We start from the raw sequence: 19,369 nt of genomic DNA, 5'->3' as shown, positions 1-19,369 counted from the left end.
GAATCGATAAAACGGTTCACAGTCTAAAAGTTCTCGAATTTGAGTACTTTCGATTTCCGTGCACCAATTCTATCAGTTACGCCCAAGTAAAGAAATAACCCGCTCGCTTTGGAACTGTCAAACGGCACGCTTTTGTTTACTTTTTCGCCGTGCCATTTTCATTCTGTTTTGCTTCTCCGTTCGTAATGCTGTTTCACTAATCGACTAATGTGTTCGGTTCAGCAGTTTCAAAATTCTGGTGAATTCCTCGTGTTTGCAAGGTAAAACAACCACAGCACCGAAATGGCAGGACGTGGCCGTGGGAAGGCCACCGGTTCCCTCACGCAGGAGCAGCTCCAGTCGATGGGTGTCACCAGGAATGAAATGCAGGCCGTTTCATCTGCTGCGCCTCCCCCTCTCTATCCGATTCTGCAGTCCAAGCCGGTTCCACTAGAGGTGAGTAAATTTTCAATAACTATGATTTAGCATTAGAAAAGTTATGGTGCTCATTATTTGCAGTCTAATGCAGACAGGGATTATAAAATTCTCTGGAAGGAGGACTTCATTTCGTATCTCCGCGAATCTCCTTACTACACGACGGTAAAAAGTTCCAAAGGACCCGTTCAACGATACTCCGATAAGGTCATTGTAAGTAATGAAGGTCAGTAGCGTAGCTAGGGTATTCAGGGCCTGGCGTGGATAGAATTTGTGTTCATTTGTTTTAGTTTTGTGGAGACAATTCAGGGCTGGTAGAGACTTGGTCTCTATGATGCAAGACTAGAAAATCTAAATTTTAAAGGAAAGTCTCTAAAGTCTCCATATTAACCAAAATGGTCGATTTGAGAGTCTATGAATCCGGGCCCGGTGAGCGCCGCTTCGACGTATAGCTACGCTACTGATGAGGATGGTTAGATGTTTCAGGGAAACTAATGCTTAGGGTGTTCAATTTCAGAATGTGATTGAAAACGATCCGAAACGGAAGTGCGAAGGAGATTTTCTGTGGAGCATAATGCCAGCGGAATTGAAGCCGACCTTCAAGCGAACGAAATCGGCCGCCAATGGGGCGTCCAAGGGCGCCAAGAAGTCCAAGGTGGTAGACATTAATGCCAAGCTGAGCGAGTTGGAGCAGAAAGAATCGTTTCTTGACGATACGGATGTTAAGAAGGAGAAGGCGAGTGATTCCGAGGACGAGAAAGATGACGAAGAGCAGGAAGAGGAAGTCGCCGACGAGGAGATGGATGACGAAAATGATTACGGAAATAATTATTTCGACAATGGAGAGGGATACAATGAAGAGGACGATAATTTGGACGATGGTCCGGTTTATTAAAAAAAAAAAGTTAAATATGCATCAATAGGGTTCTTTATTTAACTCTTCTATACAACAGCTTGTCTTTATAATATGTATCGTTAATAAGCGACATAATTGATAGTTTTGCGCCATTCCCGGCTCAAACTGGGAAGGTTTTGTTATTTTGTTCGATTACTTACAACACGAGTCGGTTTGCACTCTAGGTCCTAATAGAACGTGTAAATATATTACTATTAGAGAATACTTTCTAAAAGAAAAGGGTGCAACAAGAAAAATAAGGATTTTTACTCATAAATTAATTGTCAACTTAATCGGGATAAGTCATACGTAAATTTGGAATATGGTTTTGTAACGTTTAACGACTGAGTTTTCGCCCCTCATTGGCTAGATTCAGTAAAGGATATGCCTCAAACAAAAAAATGTTCAGCTGATCACATGTTTAGACCTAGTGCGATCGTGCAATCTCGGAGAAAAAGTCCAGTATGTCCTTTATCGTAAAGTCGAGCGTTATCATCGCTCCTGCATAGCATCGTTGGATCCACAGCTCCAGTGAGTTGTACTGAGCGATGAATTCCTCCTGCATTGCGCGCCACACGACCTGCAGAAGGTTTTCTTCATCGCAAAGATGTTTCTCGACTTTTTTGTAGAGTTGTTCTAGGCCTTTCTTCACTTCTCGTGCCGGATATTGGGAGATCACTTTACGCAGCTCTTGCTTCGAGTAGGCCATTTGATAGCTGATTTCGGTTTCCTTTACACCTTGCTGCACTTTCTGCTGAACACCTTCAAAAAATTGCTGCAAAAACAAAAATATATTGGAAACATTTATTGCATATATCGAATCCCACTCAACTTACGTTCAACTTTTCCAATGGTCGACCAAAGTACTTTGTCACGTATGCCTTCAGGGCATCATTGTACCGCACCTTTGCGTCCTTTTTGAGCTGTTCCAAAACTCCGACCTTCAACTGGGACAAAAGCGAGTGCATCCTGTGATAGTTTTCCATTTTCACCACCTGGTGAGGGGTTTTGGCGTGTTCCAACGCATGCACTGGGATGTATTCGAAGATCGCCTCCACCAGTTTGAGGTACCACTTGTCCAAATCGTTCCTCCGCTCGGTTTTCTTGAAGATCGCCTCCGCCGTAACAGCGAACTCCTCGAAATTTTCCACATACGGAAGCAGTCCACATTTGGAGCGCTTAGGGACCTTTGCCTCCTGGATGGACTGTAACTGAAGGTTCATGAACTTGTCGAAGTTTCGCTTGACATGGATTAACGCCGATGCGAAAGTCATGCTGAGGAACGATTGAGCATCTTGAGCGGACATCACGTGTTGCGTCAGACGAACAAGCACGTACAGAGAGTAGCTAAAAAGATAATTAGAGTAAAGAAAATAATTAGGGCGTCTGTACCAGTGATAGTGGCAGTAGTAACGGGTTGAGGAATAAAAAATCGCCAGAAAATAACGGAAGCTCGTTTTTCATATCTGAATACGTCATGACGCGTCATATGAAAGCTGTTCTATTCCATTTTACGTAAAAAATAATTTTAGAATGATAAAATCATCAAATCAATAAAAAAAAAACATTTCCTCCATTACTGGAACATGTTCCAGTAATAGCGGTATTTGCTAACGTCTGTTCCTATAATAGTGGTTTACATTGATTTCCCATTGAAACCCACTATTATAGGAACGTCCCACTATTACTGGTCCAAAGGAGCAAAAACGTTAAGATTTTCAATTGTTTTCTACTATTTCCTTACAAATTTTCAAACAAATTTTATACACATTCATATCAATTTAACAAGGGCCACAAAAAACACACATAAAAATAAAAATTGATTACAACACGCTTGAAACCGCTCTACCACTATTATTGGTACACACACTACCACTGGATCAGCCACCCTACTATCGATCCGTAATCAGGGTGGTTTAAAAAACATATTTGCTCTACACCGTTTATCAAATTCCAGGTTTCCTTGCCAAGGGCAAAAAGCCACTCAAATAAATAAAAATAATAATATACAGATTTGTAAAATGAAATAGATAAATTTTAATGAAAAATGAAAATAAAATGTTCATCTCTAGGGGCAAAGAGGGGCAAGAAAAACTATTGCACTTCTGAAAATATGGATGTATAGCTGCTTCATAGTGAGTGACTCATTTTCCCGAAACACTTCACATAAAACGGACGTCGTATTGAAAATTTAGCAACATTTTAAAGAAAGATTGTAAAAAACATTTTTTGCTACAAATAACAACTTAATATGTTAAAATGTATGTAATTATAGCCAAATCAATGGGTTAAGTCTTATAAGAGATGGAGTTCCTGTACCGTTCTCAAGAAACGCGGAAGTTCTATCATAAGCTCAACACATCCCGCAAAGGCTTCGTGCCGCGAGCTGAGATGTGCCGGGATAAGGATAGGAGCATCTTGACGGACGGACGCGAGGTGATCGAAAGGTGGAAGCAGCACTACGATGAACACCTGAATGGCGCAGAGAACACAGGCACAGAAGGTCAAGACAGCGAAAGCGATGGCTACGTCAGCACAGCGGACAGTGGAAACCAACCAGCTCCCTCGATAGGGGAAGTTAAGGATGCCATTCAACTGCTCAAAAACAACAAGGCCGCTAGCAAGGATGGTATCGGAGCCAAACTCATTAAGATGGGCCCGGACAGGTTGGCCGCTTGTCTGCATCGGCTGATTGTCAAAATCTGGAAAACAGAACAGCTACCGGAAGAGTGGAAGCAGGGCGTTATATGCCCTGTCTACAAAAAGAGCGACAAACTGGAGTGTGAAAATTATCGTGCAATCACCATCCTAAACGCCGCCTACAAAGTGCTATCCCTGATTCTCTTCCGTCGTCTATCACCTATAGCAAACGAGTTCGTGGGAAGTTATCAAGCAGGTTTCATCGACGGCTGCTCGACAACGGACTAGATCTTTTCCGTGCGGCAAATCCTCCAGAAATGCCGAATTTCAGAAATACCAAGTCTCTACGCACCATTTGTTCATCGATTTCAAGGCGACATACGACAGTATTGACCGAGTAGAGCTATGGGAGATCATGGACGACCCAAGTAACAATTCCACAGCAATTTGGTATTCGTGTGGATTTATTAATGTTTTATGACAGTAACGTGAATGCTAGGATAGCTAGAGGCGACATTTAACGTTGCTAGAAGGTTATATTTTGTGAGTCAGCTCTTAGTTGTTTTCAAAACCTTTTAGAGACAAACTACTAAGTCAATATTTTGTGGCTACAAAACCAGCTTTATTATAGCATATAATACCTCATTTTAACTGCTAGTGGTGGCTGAATGACACTTATGTGTGACGGCTATGATAAAAGACTGATATAATACACCATGCTGTCATAAAAACTGCTTTTAAACTGATTGACTTGCACTTGAATATTGATAACTTACCTTGTTTATACCTTTGAAATCAGTATTTGGGCTCTTCAGATGTATTGCGAATGCATTTCGATGCATTGCAAACACTTATTTCTGATGGTAAAACGACAAACTTATGTCCGTTTCATTGTTTTTGCGAATATTCTTCATAATAACATACCCAAACTGTCAAACTTTGTTGAATGCTGCTTAGTTACCATAAAAAGCGAAACAAAGCTGAATCATCTTCAATCAGCATTTATAAAGGTAATTTAACATCCACAAATGCCGAATGCTAACTATGTGCCCTTATTTGTGTATTTATGATGATAAAACAGAATTTGTCGATGGCAATCTATCAATTATGGTTCCGCCATATTAATTTCACTCCGGTTGCCACAATTTCATTTTTTCTTTTCACATTATCTCCATGAATTCGCTCATAATATGCTATGGTGTGATGATTAAACTGACTGAATAAAATTAAAAGCACAATAACTGCCCAATCAAACCAAAAAATGTTGAATCCTTCACCTGGCGATTTATTTTAGCAATTGCTATATTAATAGAAATATGCCACTTTCAGAGGGGGCATGGGCAAATTTTTTTCTCTCTCATCCCATTTCACAGTAAATCTCACTCGGCACTAAAGATTTGAGCACTATATCCAAAGAAATCACTTCAAATAAAAAGCACTACGAAATAAATTATCACAGACGTTTTCATTCTTATTTTGTTTTGTTTACGTTGTAAGAACAACGTTATGATAAAATCATTTTCAAGATGAAGCGACATTCATCTAGAACAGGTGGCCTCAACATTGCTACCATTAATGCTATTTTGATTTATTTGTGTGACATAAATATGCACTTCATGGTTGTAGGACATTTCCCAGAAAGTCAAAACCCAGAACGACATTCCCCAGAATGATGTTCCCCAGAAACCCATTCCCCAGAATGGTACATTTCCCAGAAATCCATTCCCCAGAATGGGATATTTCCCAGAAAACCATTCCCCAGAATAGGACATTCCCCAGAATGGGTTTTATACGTTTGTAAAGAGTGGAAAAAATTGTTAGTTTAGTTTTTTTTGTCGTTAAGAAATGTACCTACTGAATTGATTCTAATTCCCAGAAGCTTCGAATTCCGGACACAGACGTCAATTCACCCGAAATATTATTTTGTCAAATTCATTATTGTGGATCTCAAGCGAATAAAATCGGAATTGAGTTAAAAAGTTGTTTCAAAAAATTTGTACGGTCAAAAAATCACGAAGGGGGAAAGAAGTGGTTTTGTGGCTAAGTGGTTTATCGGCAGACCGAACCATAATCTTAGGAGGAAAATGCTGTTTAAAAATTTTCATAATTGTGCTACTGTCGTTTCCCTGAATATCATTTCCCTGAATGCCACCTCTCCGAATGACCCGTTTCCCCGAATAGTGATGCAGTTCAAACAGGTGCAAAAATAGTCTTTAAGGACAGGGTGCTGAACTAGAATGAATGATTAGCAATTAAATGAAGAAGATAATATAGATTTGAACGTCATCCTCGACTTAATATATCTTGCCAAAAATGCCAATGATGGTAAAACTCGAAAGAACCGCCAATCAAGTGAAGAAGGGTGCATATTAGATGACCGGTTCGTTACCACCTCAAAACACAAAAGTTATGATAATTATAAGAGCTAAAAATTTTTCGGAAACTAGGATAATCAGGGAAACGGGTTGTTCGGGGCACTGGCATTCTGGGAACTGGCGTTCGGGGAAACGACATTTGGGAAACCGACATTCGAGGAAAAGTAGCTCAACCGATTAACATAAGCTGTTCCTACATATGCCATACTGTGTTTTATGATCAAACTTGATCCAAGCTATTGTTTTTTTGTTTTCATAGTTATTCTTCCTTCTTTTAAAATTGGCTGTTCTTACTAATTGTACTTTCAAAGGGAGATTGGTGTATTGTAATATGTCACAAAGTAAATCAATGGAATTTGTTTTTCGGCTTTCATGGCATATTCTCCCTTCTTTTGAACATATGCTGTTCTTCCTAGGTTTATTGTCTAAATAATTAGGGATGGTACACATATTATGTCACGCTAAATTTTAACTTTTTCGACGAGAAAATCGTCGAAACATATAAAAATCGTCCAAATGGTTCGAATTACATTTCCGACCAAAGGTGGTTAATTTTGAAGAATTTTTGATTTAAAGATTCTCCATTCAATAAATGAAAGACTGCAACAAACCGAAAGTCCTACCGTTAAAAATAAAAAAAAAAAAACAATACAAAAATGTTTTACCTATGAAAATTATGGTTTTTCTCGAATTTTCCAGTTAGATGCATTCACTATTTACTATTTACCATTTTCCTGGATTTGAACACCTCAAAGATCTCTTGTTATTTTTTTTCTGGGGAATGTCCCATTCTGGGGAATGGTTTTCTGGGGAATGTCCCATTCTGGGGAATGGATTTCTGGGGAATGTCCAATTCTGGGGAATGGCGTTCTGGGGAATGTCGTTCTGGGGAACGTCATTCTGGGAAATGTCGTACAATCGCACTTCATAGCCTCTTTCAGAGTGGGCCAACTAGTCACGTTATAATCTACAAGAGGTTTTGGGGGATGCGATGAAGGCTACAGTGCCTTGACCGTGGTTTTATGGGCGTTTATTTATAGCACCCTGGAAGTAATTCGTAAAACTAAAATTGTTACTTGGGGAGAACAGCTTTCCCGGGAAGCTCACAAGATTGATTGGAGCAACGATGGACGGTGTGCAAAAATGCGTGAAGATCTCGGGCGAACACTCCAGTTCGTTCGAGTCCCGGCTGGGACTACGGCAGGGCGAGGGACTTTCGTGCCTGTTGTTCAATATTGCGAATGCGAAAATGGCAAATTTGGCAAAGAAAACTCTCAGTTAATAACTGTGGAAGTGCTCATAAGAATACTACGCTGAGATGCAGGGTCTGTCTCAGAGAGGACGTAATGCCAAGAAGAAGAAGAAACTGTATGAATCCCTGACAATAATAGACCTTCCATTAAAAATAGAGACTTTTTAGAGATTTTCATTAAAATAGAGACCAAGTCTCTAGAGAAAGACCTGCTGCTACCAGACCTACACAAATTTCCTCAACTCGAAACTGTTAAGTAAATCTGTATGGTACCAACTTGAATGTTAAAACCATTAGCGTACCTTGAACTCAAATCTAGAGGGGGCTTGACCCTTTTGATCAAACAAATCCCTTAACTAAGGTGCATACTTAGCATGAGAGTTTAAATTTTCTATGGGGGGGGGGTCTTGAACTTTTCTAGGAGGGTCTAAGCCCCCCGCCCCCCCGTGTTTACGCCAACGAATCATCAAATAAATTTTGTTGTTGAAAAAGCCCCAAAAAACATTGAATTTAACCTGTAAACAAAAGAAATCTAAAAAGAAACATACAATATTAAAAAAAAAAATAGTTACATTTATTTTAATTAAAAATTAACTAACGTTCAAAAGGTATTTAAAACATTTTTAACGTTTTAAAATTGATTGATAATGAAAACATTACAACAAACATTATAAATATCTAGTCAATTCTAAAGTATCGAAATGTTATTTTTTCTGGTAAAAGCACCCCACATTTATAAATCTGTTTATGATTCTGATATAATCCATTTTGGTATACTAATACATGCTAATAACTTTTATTAGGAAAATTTGTTCAGATCTCTCAAAATAATTCAACCATGGAGCATTATATCATTGCTTATGTAAAGCAGCTGCATTGCCGTAAGCCTACCATTAAAGTAGTTTAAAAGTCGGAAAAGGCCTTGATATAGTCGAGCTAATGCAATAATGTTTATAAAGAAACCAAGCAATTCATGAAGTAATATTAGCGCATTGATACATTTGTAATGTAGAGTTAATGCTCTTTTGCTTGACATCTCTTGTAATTTGTCGAATAAAAGCAATGTCGCAACAGTATTGTTGGTATGCAGTAGAATACGTGCAATGTTATAATGCTTGGTGTCAGAGACGCGTCCACTTTCGGAACCATGGGTAGGACAAACGTTGGCGAATATTTTGTGCACAGTGAAGCTTAGAAACATGTTAACCCTATGAATTCTTAAACTGGAAATCGAAAGTTGCTATATTTAAGGGACGCAAGCACAGGTGTCAGTCGTCACCACATGACAAAGAAAGTTATCCGTCTTCACTGGGCGACTGAGTACCTTAAAAATAGCATTAAAGGCCTATTGTCTAAAAACCCTAAAAAGAGCCGAAAAGAAACCAAACAGGTAGCAAGAAAACAAAACGAACCCTGATAGGGGCCAGGAAATAAGAGATTGATTCTTTATACCATCCGAGCAGATATTTCTCTAAGATCTAAGACTTTGTAATTCATCGAGACACAAGTCGTGACATTACGACAAGTATTACTGCTCGCATTACTGTGTGTTTTTTTTCCTGATTTTCTCAAGGAATTTCATCAGAAATTAATTCAGGTATGTTCAGATATTACTTCGGAAATTTATTAAGGAGTACAGTGTGCTTTTATTTACAAAGGAATTTCCCCACGAATATTCCTAGAGAATTTCTCCAAAAAAATTGCTCAAGAACTAAACTGTTTATCATTTCATGATTCTTCACGGTATTAACTCGAAATTGTAAAAAAGTTTCGAATGTGATAAATATGCAGTTATGGGCAGGAAAAAGCACCTCAAAATACCGTTGAAAAGTTTAGACACAAAAGAATTTGTAAGTATATATTACTCAAATCCGACCAAAACGTCACATACACCCCCTTTGCGTGTGCAACCCACAATTTCTTTTAGCCATACCACCTTGATTTATTCCAAGAATAACATTTGGAGTTCCTAAGAATATTTAAAGCACACTTCGTTAAAGGTAATTTATTTTAGTCAATATTTTATGATTCCGATATGAAGTTTGCCTAGGTTCTCTTATTCGCTGAATTCACCTAAAGATTCTTAAACGAATGCATTCAGGGATTGAATAATGCGCTAATAATAAGTTTACTAATACAGTGGGATTCCGTTTTTGGCAACAAAGTTGAAATTTTCAGTTGCCAAAAACGGAACCGTGCCAAAATCGGAACCCATATTTCAAATTTTATTTTTCAACTATTGGTTTTGCATCATTACAATGTTAATACATCATTTTTATGGAATCATAACACGTTGATCTCGCATAGAGTTCTTAGGATCTTGCTAAGGATTTTGCTTGGAATTCCGCTGCGATGTTGCCGAAAATTCTCCGATGAAAAAATTTAAAAGTTTATTATAATTAGGCTACCACTAGCACATCTCAAATTCCGCTGGGAACCTTTCCAAAATCCTCAAGCCGGAAATATTAAAAATACTACTAGAAATTCACATTATCCCGCTTAAAATTTACAGGACGCCCTAGAGTTTATAAGGAATCACCAGCTTTTGGACATAATACTCCAGAACCAGTTATACACTCTAAAGATCCCTCAAGAAGCTCTCAGTGTCCACTTGGAATCTGCAGATATCCTCATGAATTCGTTAAAATTTCTGAAAAGTCCCACAAGAACGAAGAATCCCTTAAGGGTTCTCCAGGTAACAGTTAGAAAACTCATAGACTCAGCTCGTAAGGAACATTTTGATGATGTTGAGACCCGTATCCTTGATTAACAATCTTGTACAGAATTCTGGATCGTCTCTTAACAAATCTAACGCCTTATAGAGTCTATAAAAAAGAGAGAACATAACTTTAAATAGTTGACGCAGAAAGATCAATATACACACCAATACCACAGACAAAAAGTAAAAACACTCTCAGTCGTATTTATCGTCGCTTCAATGGTATTATTGAAAATAAATTGTAATTTGGACTGTATTCGCATTTGTCATGTTATTAAATGAAATTAAAAAAAAATTATGATACACGACATTTTGCTGTACATATTTGTATCTATTATTGCGGTGTGTTTTTACATACGCAATGTATGTAAATCCATAATAATAGAGACAGCGAGACAAAATTTATGATTGTAACTCTGTGTAAGTCATAGATTTTTCGCTGCTCTTATGTCGGTGCTGGTACTTTGTTCGAACAAGCTGTTCCAAATTTGAAGATCAGTGTTTTTTTATTGTATCACCTACTGGCAGACTCAAGTGGGCTGGTCACCTAATATGAATGCCTATTAAAAAAGGTTGGTCTTAAGTTGAGATGCTGGTGGAGATTATTGGTGTCATGAAACGTTGCCTATGTATGACCAATGACCATTCTGAAGTAAATAAGCGCGTACGCGAGTCCTTGGTAGTTGGTGAGATTTGGGGAAACAAGATTTCCAATAATTAACCATTATTTAGATTCAGTTGTATGCTACCGTCTTAAAATTCAAATATATTTTCATAAGATATTGCTTTTTACGATTAGTAATAACCAAAGCGTTTGAAAACATTTACTCATGGATCATTACATTACCAATGGTTTCACAGATTGCAAAAAACATCTAAATTGGCATCAATGGTAGGGAAATCGGCGCTGCGTTGTAACGCTTCATTGCTTAAGTTGTCGCATTCTAAGGTGGTATAGCGAAAAATTGGTGCTTGTGTCGCGTGATAAGTTTATAAATGCATTGTTTTGGGTCAACATTTTGGTTTGCTGATTAGAGATATGCCTGTTAATAATTACAATGAATATATCCTAATTATAAATATATATATATATTTGCACTACACTCTGTCAGGAGACCTGAAACATTAAACCGAAGAGCCATGAAGACAATCGTTCGAAGATTTGCGTATTGTGTTCAAAGAATTTGTGTCTGCAACCGTTATCAGCAATAGTGGTTGATATTATTGAACAGCACATTCTTCACGACATCAGGATTACAGTCTGGTATTGTCCTACAAAAGTATGTCGAGCTTGCACGTTTAGTCGTTCAGTAACCAGTTCAAACTTTTGAATATAGCCCTGTATAAATATAAATACAATTTAAAACCTACCACTCAAAGCATGTAATGATTGAGAACAACAATCTCACCAAAACTAAAGGGAAAACGTGGTAGACACAGTAATGCAAAAAGTAAGTGCCAATTGAATTGATTGGTTGTCGAATCTACACGGTTTACCACCCAACTGAGAATCTTATTTAACATCTGTGCAACCTAAAAAAACCCATTTGTTCGCTGATGACTTGTTTTTGATTTAAAAAAAATTGATTTGAGCACCAGATGAGCGTTGCAGTTGAGCAGCTGTCTAAGGGGTTTGGATGTTGCAATCGCCCCAAACATCGTTTTCGAAATCAGCAGTCCTAACCAATCAGTTCAGGGGTTTTTAGAGGTAACACATTTGCACTTTGATTTGAATAATAATGCAGAAACTGTAATAACGTAAATGTAAATGCATATAAATGCGTTCAGGAGCCTTCCTTAGCCGAGTGGTTAGAGTCCGTGGCTACAAAGCAAAGCCATGTTGAAGGTGTCTGGGTTCGATTCCCGGTCGGTCCAGGATCTTTTCGTAAAGGAAAGTTCCTTGACTTCCCTGGGCATAGAGTATCATCGTACCTGCCACACGAGATACGAATGCGAAAATGACAACATTGGCAAAGAAAGCTCTCAGTTAATAACTGTGGAAGTGCTCATAAGAACACTAAACTGAGAAACAGGCTCTTTCCCAGTGAGGACGTTATTGTCAAGAAGAAGAACGTTCAGGGGTTAGTTGATTATATGTGACGTCCAAAGAGGGGGTTGGCCTGGGCATTTCGATCTGCAAGCGATGGAGAAGGGTCCTTTAATCATTTACCCTGTTGATTATCGTGCATAATTCCGACGTCATCGGGACTCAAGGCCGATGTAAGGATACTGGCGTAAAAATATTGTTGCTGTTTGCTGTTGCTTCTGGCGTTCCAGAAAAATATGGCAATATTGAGAAAATGTGGAAGACACTGTTGCTTTTGAATAATTTTAGGTGCTCCATTGCACCTAATAATGGGAGGTAGTTCAACATTTCCTTGCCCATACTGTACCACACAAAAAAGATTTATCCAATTTAGCTGGTCATTCTCGAATACTTTGTCACATACGCGTCCACGAAATGGAAAAGTCTCGGCTCGGACCATAAACTGGCGGAGCAGTTCTTCAATTGTATTTACTATCCACTGCTCCAAATTGATCCAAATAATGTCGAGGAATGGGTAAGCATCAGCAGTTTGATTGTGTGATTCATAAAGATGACCTTAAAATAATGAGGATCATCAGTTGCCAACGCCACAACAAAAGTGGATTCATCAGATGAAACTGTCAGAAGCCTTTGAAAAATCGGCATTTTTGGAAGTGTAATGGGATCTAAGTTTGCTAGCAATTGTAATTTATCGTACTGTTCTGTAAATTATCTTTTTTAAATGAAAAAATGTATTTCAGGCGCTTGATCATTCTGATCAGGTACATAAAAGTTGTTTTCAAACGAGTCTGGATGATGAGTTGAGAACTTTTCAAAAACGAGGATTGTTTACCCAATAGCTCGAAGTTCCATATTTCCGCTATCATATCCCGGAGTTTTGTGAAATCACAGGTAGTGGTTTGAGCAAATACGGGAAACAAGCCAGTGAAACCGTGCATTTCGATTTTCAAGTTGGTTGGAATCATGTTAAGGTACCGGAGAACTCCGAAGCATATGATCGACAGCTTCTTTGAGTTGTAGTAATGTACAATAGTGAGCATTTGTAAGCCGTATTATCCGTACTTACTTTATCGATATGTCGTGTATATAATTGGTTTAAATAGAATGGTATAATGCTAAATCTAAATCCTTTTTATTAATTGGTTAACTATTCGTAGTACAATTTCTCATGGCTACCTAGATAAGCATGAAAGAAAATGACTGTGTGAACCATAATTAAGAAATCAGTACTGAAAAAACGGCATTGTACTGTTTTGAAAAAAATGTTCAGGACCCCCCGATAGAACATTTCCAAACAGGTCTCAAATGAAAGGGGAAAGCCTAAGCTTTCATTTGGTGGATGTTTTAGCGATACTGATTTTTTTATATTAATGTTGTTCTAGAGACACCGTGCATAAGTGTGCGAAAGTCAGCAAAATTGTTCTGCTTAAAATTCATCAAGTATGGTTCACCAAATAAACTTCAAACAGCTGTATCTTAATAAAATCAAACCGATTTGAGCTCAATAATCTTCATTCGAAAGCGTAATCTTAAGACATTGATTTGGCTATAATTACATACATTTTAACATATTAAGTTGTTATTTGTAGCAAAAAATGTTTTTTACAATCTCTCTTGAAAATGTTGGTGAATTTTCAATATGACGTCCGTTTTATGTGAAGTGTTTCGGGAAAATGAGTCACTCCCTATGAAGCAGCTATACATCCATACTTTCAGACGTGCAATAGTTTTTCTTGCCCCTCTTTCCCCTAGAGGTGAAAATTCCATTTTCATTTTTCATTAAAATTTATCTATTGCATCATACAAATCTGTATAATGTGTGCTCGTTGAAAACTTTACTGAAATTCCTAAAAGAAAATTATATTTGTGTCTCTTGTTCTGGTTTATGCAATATAACCTGCATTTTAACCTTTCATTTTGTAATGCAAGCTTTTTTATTCGATTGGATGAAAAAACTTAATTTGGACAAATTCAACTAGAAAATCTAATTTCAAATTTGACAATAATTGTTTTTGTACCAGTGTAAAATCGGCTCAAGTAGTGTTTTGTTTTGATTCATTGTTAAGTCACTTAGTCTCTCCATACAACGTAGCGGTGAAAGTAGCAGTTGCGTTGCGGAAGTTGAAATTCTTACTTACGCCGTTTTGTAATTCCGCAATTGAACGTTCTAAAAGTGAAAAATCTAGTTGGGTAAGAGCGGAACGTGTGAAATTGCGTCTGCAAAACGCGTAGGGCCGATAAAGTAAGTTTGTGTACTTTTTGAATAAGTTTTAGAGAATTATTTAAAACGGGATGACATCAGGTATCCAAGATAGTTATGATATTACAATAATTAAGCGATTTAAAACCTATTTGAGGTTTTGTCCACCCTTTGTATGAAGGCTCGCCACTGTGCGACCCTGAGATTTTTTAGAATGTGTGATAAAATAGTGATCGAGTCTCCAAAAAGAGATTACCAACTCTGGAATCTGACCTAGCATCTAATGGACGGTATGGAGCAAAATCAATTTTGTGAACCACTTCAATAACAATACTTACTAGCTATCGAGCTTTTCGAAGCTCAAAATGAAACTGTTCAGCTCCTGTTCCAAGTTGCTAAAAAGCTCTCCCATCATTCGCCGCACCTCTTCGTTGATTTGACGGTCCAATCGCTTCTGGGGAATCATCACTGCCGTATCCCGTTCGTCGCGTTCTTTGTCCTGCAAAGCGGCACTCATGTCCAACGTAGTCTGCGTGTTCTTCCCCGTAGGACTTATCACGTCCAGTTGGAAGAAAGCTATACAAAAGTGCTGCTCACTCAGTGCGACAGGTTCCAACTCGGCCAGCACCTTCTCGAGGATCGAATCGAACTTTTGCCGCTCGGCTGGTTCGGCTCCGTTGCTCCATAGCTCCCTGTTCACTCCCAGGATCCCGTAAGGCTGTGTCGGTTGTTTGCTGCTCTGCTGACCAAGTTTCAGTTTGTTGCTCATGGAACTGCTGTTCAGATCTTCCCGCGAGCCAAATCTTCGCACGGAAATCGATTGCTTGGCTGCTTCGAAGAATAACCGAATGTCTCGATCGTAGACTTTGCTTAGGGAACTGGTGTAGACTTTGATCAGCGCATCGTACGCCTTCCGGTCCATGGCCTTCATCCAGTGCATCAATTCCGCGTACGCCGAGAGCTCTTTGTGCACGGAATTGTGCTTAGGAAGATTAAGATCATTGGAATGCGGACTCTGAGAGTCACCCAAATTGCCCAAGTGGATGAACAGATTGTTCAAGTGTCGACTAACGGTCTGAGAGAATTTGGCTTTCCATTTTTCGAATCGTTTCCTCTGGTCCTGAACGGCTGTGAGTCGAAGCAGTGCCGGATCAATGTCACTATTCATCGCCGTTTGAAGGGCTTTACCAGCTGCGATCGCTGCCGGCAAACCTTTCGGGGTCAAATCCGTGTCCGTCAGCGCCAGTTGATGCACGTGAGGAAGATCCAACTGAAAGACCACCTTCTCCAGTTCCTGCAGCAATTTGACATTGTTCGTATTGGCAATTTCGATCATCTGGTTCTTCTCGCCCATCTTCTCCATGCTCTCCCGAATGTGACAAAGTATTTCATCATAATCGTCTAGCCGCTTCTCGACCTTCTCCGCTTCCGAAATGGCCGCTTCTATTTGATCCATCAGGGCATCGACTTGCTTCTCCGATGCCAAAACACTTTGAATGTTTGCCCCATCCAATTCCTGCAGATTCTTCCCCAGCTGTTCCATAAACTGTTCCGCATTGCTTATCGCATAGTCACACTCTCCGATCAGCTTACTCAAATTGGTCTCCTCTTTTTCCGTCAGGGCATGGAAGTCCTCACTCTCGACCATATCATCCAAATCGTCGTCCTCTTCCACTCCTCCCTGAGCACCCATCGTGGCAAACTTCCCGTCCACCACAGCCTTCTCCGGAGATCGTTCCGTCAGCCAAGCTTTCGGGACATTCTTAAACACTGGCCGTTCCTCCGCCAGGACATGTTTCTGCAGCTGCTTCCACAGTACCGTAATGAAATTTTGCCTCTCATGTAGATTAGCAGCAAACCATCGGTAAACCTTTTCCAGGGTCAGATCGAATTCATGCGTCTCCGATGACTCATTGCGGCCATCCACTCCCTTTACCTCTTCCAATCCCCATGTCCGTTTCTTCTTCCAGACGCCCTTGTCGTACTGTTTAACCTGGCAAATCGAAACCACGATCCGGGGTTTGGTGGTCGAAATCACACACAGATAGGACGTTTTTTTCTTCTTCAGCAGCTTGCTCACATTGCACACGGACAAAATCCGTTCCTCCAGGGCATCGAAGATTTCCTTTTGGATGATGTACTTGATACCGGCTGCCATTTTTTCGAGAGCAGTTTCCCACACTGGCGCGACTTCGAAACCATCCAACGGCACTTGCTTCGGGTCCTATAGCATCTGATTTACCTTCCGGGGCCACATAAAAACACTTTTGATATTATTTTCAATGCGAAAATCGGAGAAAACTATCGAGACAAAAGTAGGTGGATTACGCTTGGGATGTTTTTGTTGACATATTTTTTTCGTCGTTTGACAAGTCAGCAAAAATTGCGATAGACGTCACTGCGCTAGAGGTGTTCAGGAAATAAAGCCAAACGGGCATAGGCCTATTCACATGACGTCTCAAATCAGCTGATCGGGAAGCACTTTGACATTTCTTCTATGAAAATGACAGGCCCGTGTTAGCACCGGTCCTCCACCGATGTAAACAAATGCATAGACGGATCTGTCACATGAAAAGGCCTATTGTTATTTACTGGGTCTTCCACGGACAAAATTGGTTAAGGTGAAGTAGTCCAGCTCTTAAGGAGAGCTAAATGGCTGCCACAAGCAGGCTCTTTTTCTCATAAGAGATTGGACGGCGTTTGGCCTGGGACCGTTCAATATCCCGCATAAACTAGAACCGTACTGGCACCATTCGCCAAACTATCCACAACAACTAAAAACAATATCTAACCAGTTTCCTATAACATCCAAATTAACAATAAACCAACAGTACCGCAGACGATTTTCACAGTTTGGTAAATTGTAAATGGGCAAATAACAGTGTGGAGAATGGGCGGTTAAGTTATGTAACCATTCAAAAATGACAATTTTCTCGAACAAAATTTGTCGTGGATAGTTTGTCGAAAGGTGGGTTAACCATCCATTTTTTGCCAAATTCACTGTTAGACAAACAGTTCAAATACAGTTAAACCATATTTATCCATTATAACGAATAATGTATGTGTAATTATCAGCTTTTGGTGCTTTATGGTATTTTAACCGTATATCGAACCGTTCGGTTGTATTTATACAATAAAAGAAAATGCAATGAAATATTCCATTATAAGTAATGAAACAAGAGCACTCGTGTTTAAAACTATTATGTATCAATTTAATCTTAATTACTTTACACACTTTCGCTTGAATTGGATTCATCATGTCATGTCATAATATACACAAACGGACACATTTTTCCAACCGGCAGCTTGGCCACGTCTTCGTACCTGTGAAGCTGGGGTTAGTCATGCAGGCGATATCCAAATGAGACGAGTGTATCAAGTACCGGACATCCTCTCCAGGTCCACAGCTTACCTGACTCCCTTCACTATTAGGCAGCAGCCATCGAAGCTATGAGAACGGGTTCAGTTTGCCTGCTTGTTTATTTCGGGTTGTGTCCGGTGTTCTCAACGTTTCCGTGGCTTGGTGGAAGCGGCTAGAACTGCAATTTCAAATGCCTCGCATCACAAGTAAGCTGAAAAAAATAGTAGCACATTACATGCCGCTGGACGGGATGGGTTCAGAAAATGATTACTTACCATCGATTTTGAATCCGGTGCTCGATTAGATGTATATTTTAATAAAAATGAACCAGCAGCAGCAGAAAATGTTGTATTTGTTGGTTTGTTTGTTTTTTTTTTTTTAAGACAATGCGCGATGAAAAACACGCCATAAATATTCTACACAGTGAAAATGAATGTGCCAAAAATATTGAACACATTTTGTTTCTTTTTGCTAACCTATTTGATTAAAAATATAGAAATCACCAAAAGATTGTTCAGTTTGTTATCAATTTGTCTGGAAACGACAAAAATAATTTAATAATTATGGGGAACGTATAAAGCTAAAGCTATAGCAGTGTAATTTTTTTAGGGTGATGGAATTGAAAATAGCTCACAAACATATCAGTCCAATGAACTGTTTGCCAAACTGTAAAGTAATTGTTATATATTGTAAAATGTTTATGTATAGGTGGGTTGCACAAATTGAAACAAACACCGCAAAATCATCATTCATAAGAGTTTTTGATCCAAATTGTTCAACCATTTTTGAATCCTTTAATAGATTATCACTATTTCGTAAGTAGTACTCATAACATTGTTTACAGTCCAAAGCTTTCAATTTCAATTTGTTCTACATAAAAGAGATTGTTTGTGAAACATTAACCGTAACAGAAACAGGAAACTTGCTGTTTGAAATGTATGGCCGATTGTATTTTTCTATGCGGGTATAAAACGACCCAAGCTGTATGATCCTTACCATAAAGCGAGCCTGATTGCGGCAGCCATTAGCGCTTTTGAAAAGCTGAATACCGACAGTAGAAGCATTAACCTAAGAATGCTAATGTCGCTGCTGTTCGTGTGACCAACATCTAGTTTGCTGCGATGTGACAGCGTGAGTACCGGGCCTCAAAGTGTCAAAGGCCAAAACAAAACATTCTCTGTAGCGTAGAATCGATCTATTAATGAAAAATTACAATTAAAGGTAATAATTAGTTAAATCAATTTTGTGACAACAGCGCCACTAGCGTTCTACTACTAATATTTCTATTATACCGACTCATGGAATCATACTTAGTAGTTAACGGAACAAGTTGCAGAATGATGATTTTCGAAAATTACGACGAGTGCTGCAAAAATCGAGTTCTGCAACGAGTTACGTACAACATTTTTTGCAATTTCGTAGAAAACCACTTGAGGGTATCAGAAATTATATCGGAATGCATTCAC

The 19,369-nt window shown here is 39.0% G+C and overlaps 2 protein-coding genes across 2 annotated transcripts; one reads left to right on the top strand and one right to left on the bottom strand.

Moving 5' to 3' along the window:
* The first annotated feature begins 159 nt into the window (after positions 1-159).
* LOC5571615 (DNA-directed RNA polymerase III subunit RPC7) lies at positions 160-1,690 on the top strand. The gene is made up of 3 exons (XM_001659758.2): positions 160-435; positions 499-627; positions 932-1,690. Exons 1-3 carry the CDS (start codon positions 283-285, stop codon positions 1,307-1,309), a joined length of 660 nt encoding a protein of 219 aa, XP_001659808.1. The 5' UTR covers positions 160-282; the 3' UTR covers positions 1,310-1,690.
* LOC5571614 (exocyst complex component 1) lies at positions 1,325-16,911 on the bottom strand. The gene is made up of 3 exons (XM_001659759.2): positions 14,881-16,911; positions 2,146-2,656; positions 1,325-2,084 (listed from the first exon to the last, which is right to left on the bottom strand). The coding sequence occupies exons 1-3, from the start codon at positions 16,698-16,700 to the stop codon at positions 1,737-1,739; spliced, it is 2,679 nt and encodes an 892-aa protein (XP_001659809.1). The 5' UTR covers positions 16,701-16,911; the 3' UTR covers positions 1,325-1,736.
* Positions 16,912-19,369: the final 2,458 nt, after the last annotated feature.

The sequence above is a fragment of the Aedes aegypti genome, chromosome 3 (genome assembly GCF_002204515.2).
Source record: "Aedes aegypti strain LVP_AGWG chromosome 3, AaegL5.0 Primary Assembly, whole genome shotgun sequence".
Taxonomy (NCBI): Eukaryota; Metazoa; Arthropoda; class Insecta; order Diptera; family Culicidae; genus Aedes; species Aedes aegypti.
The sequence above is the reverse complement of the archived record's forward strand: the minus strand, read 5'-3'. Positions and strand labels throughout refer to the sequence as shown.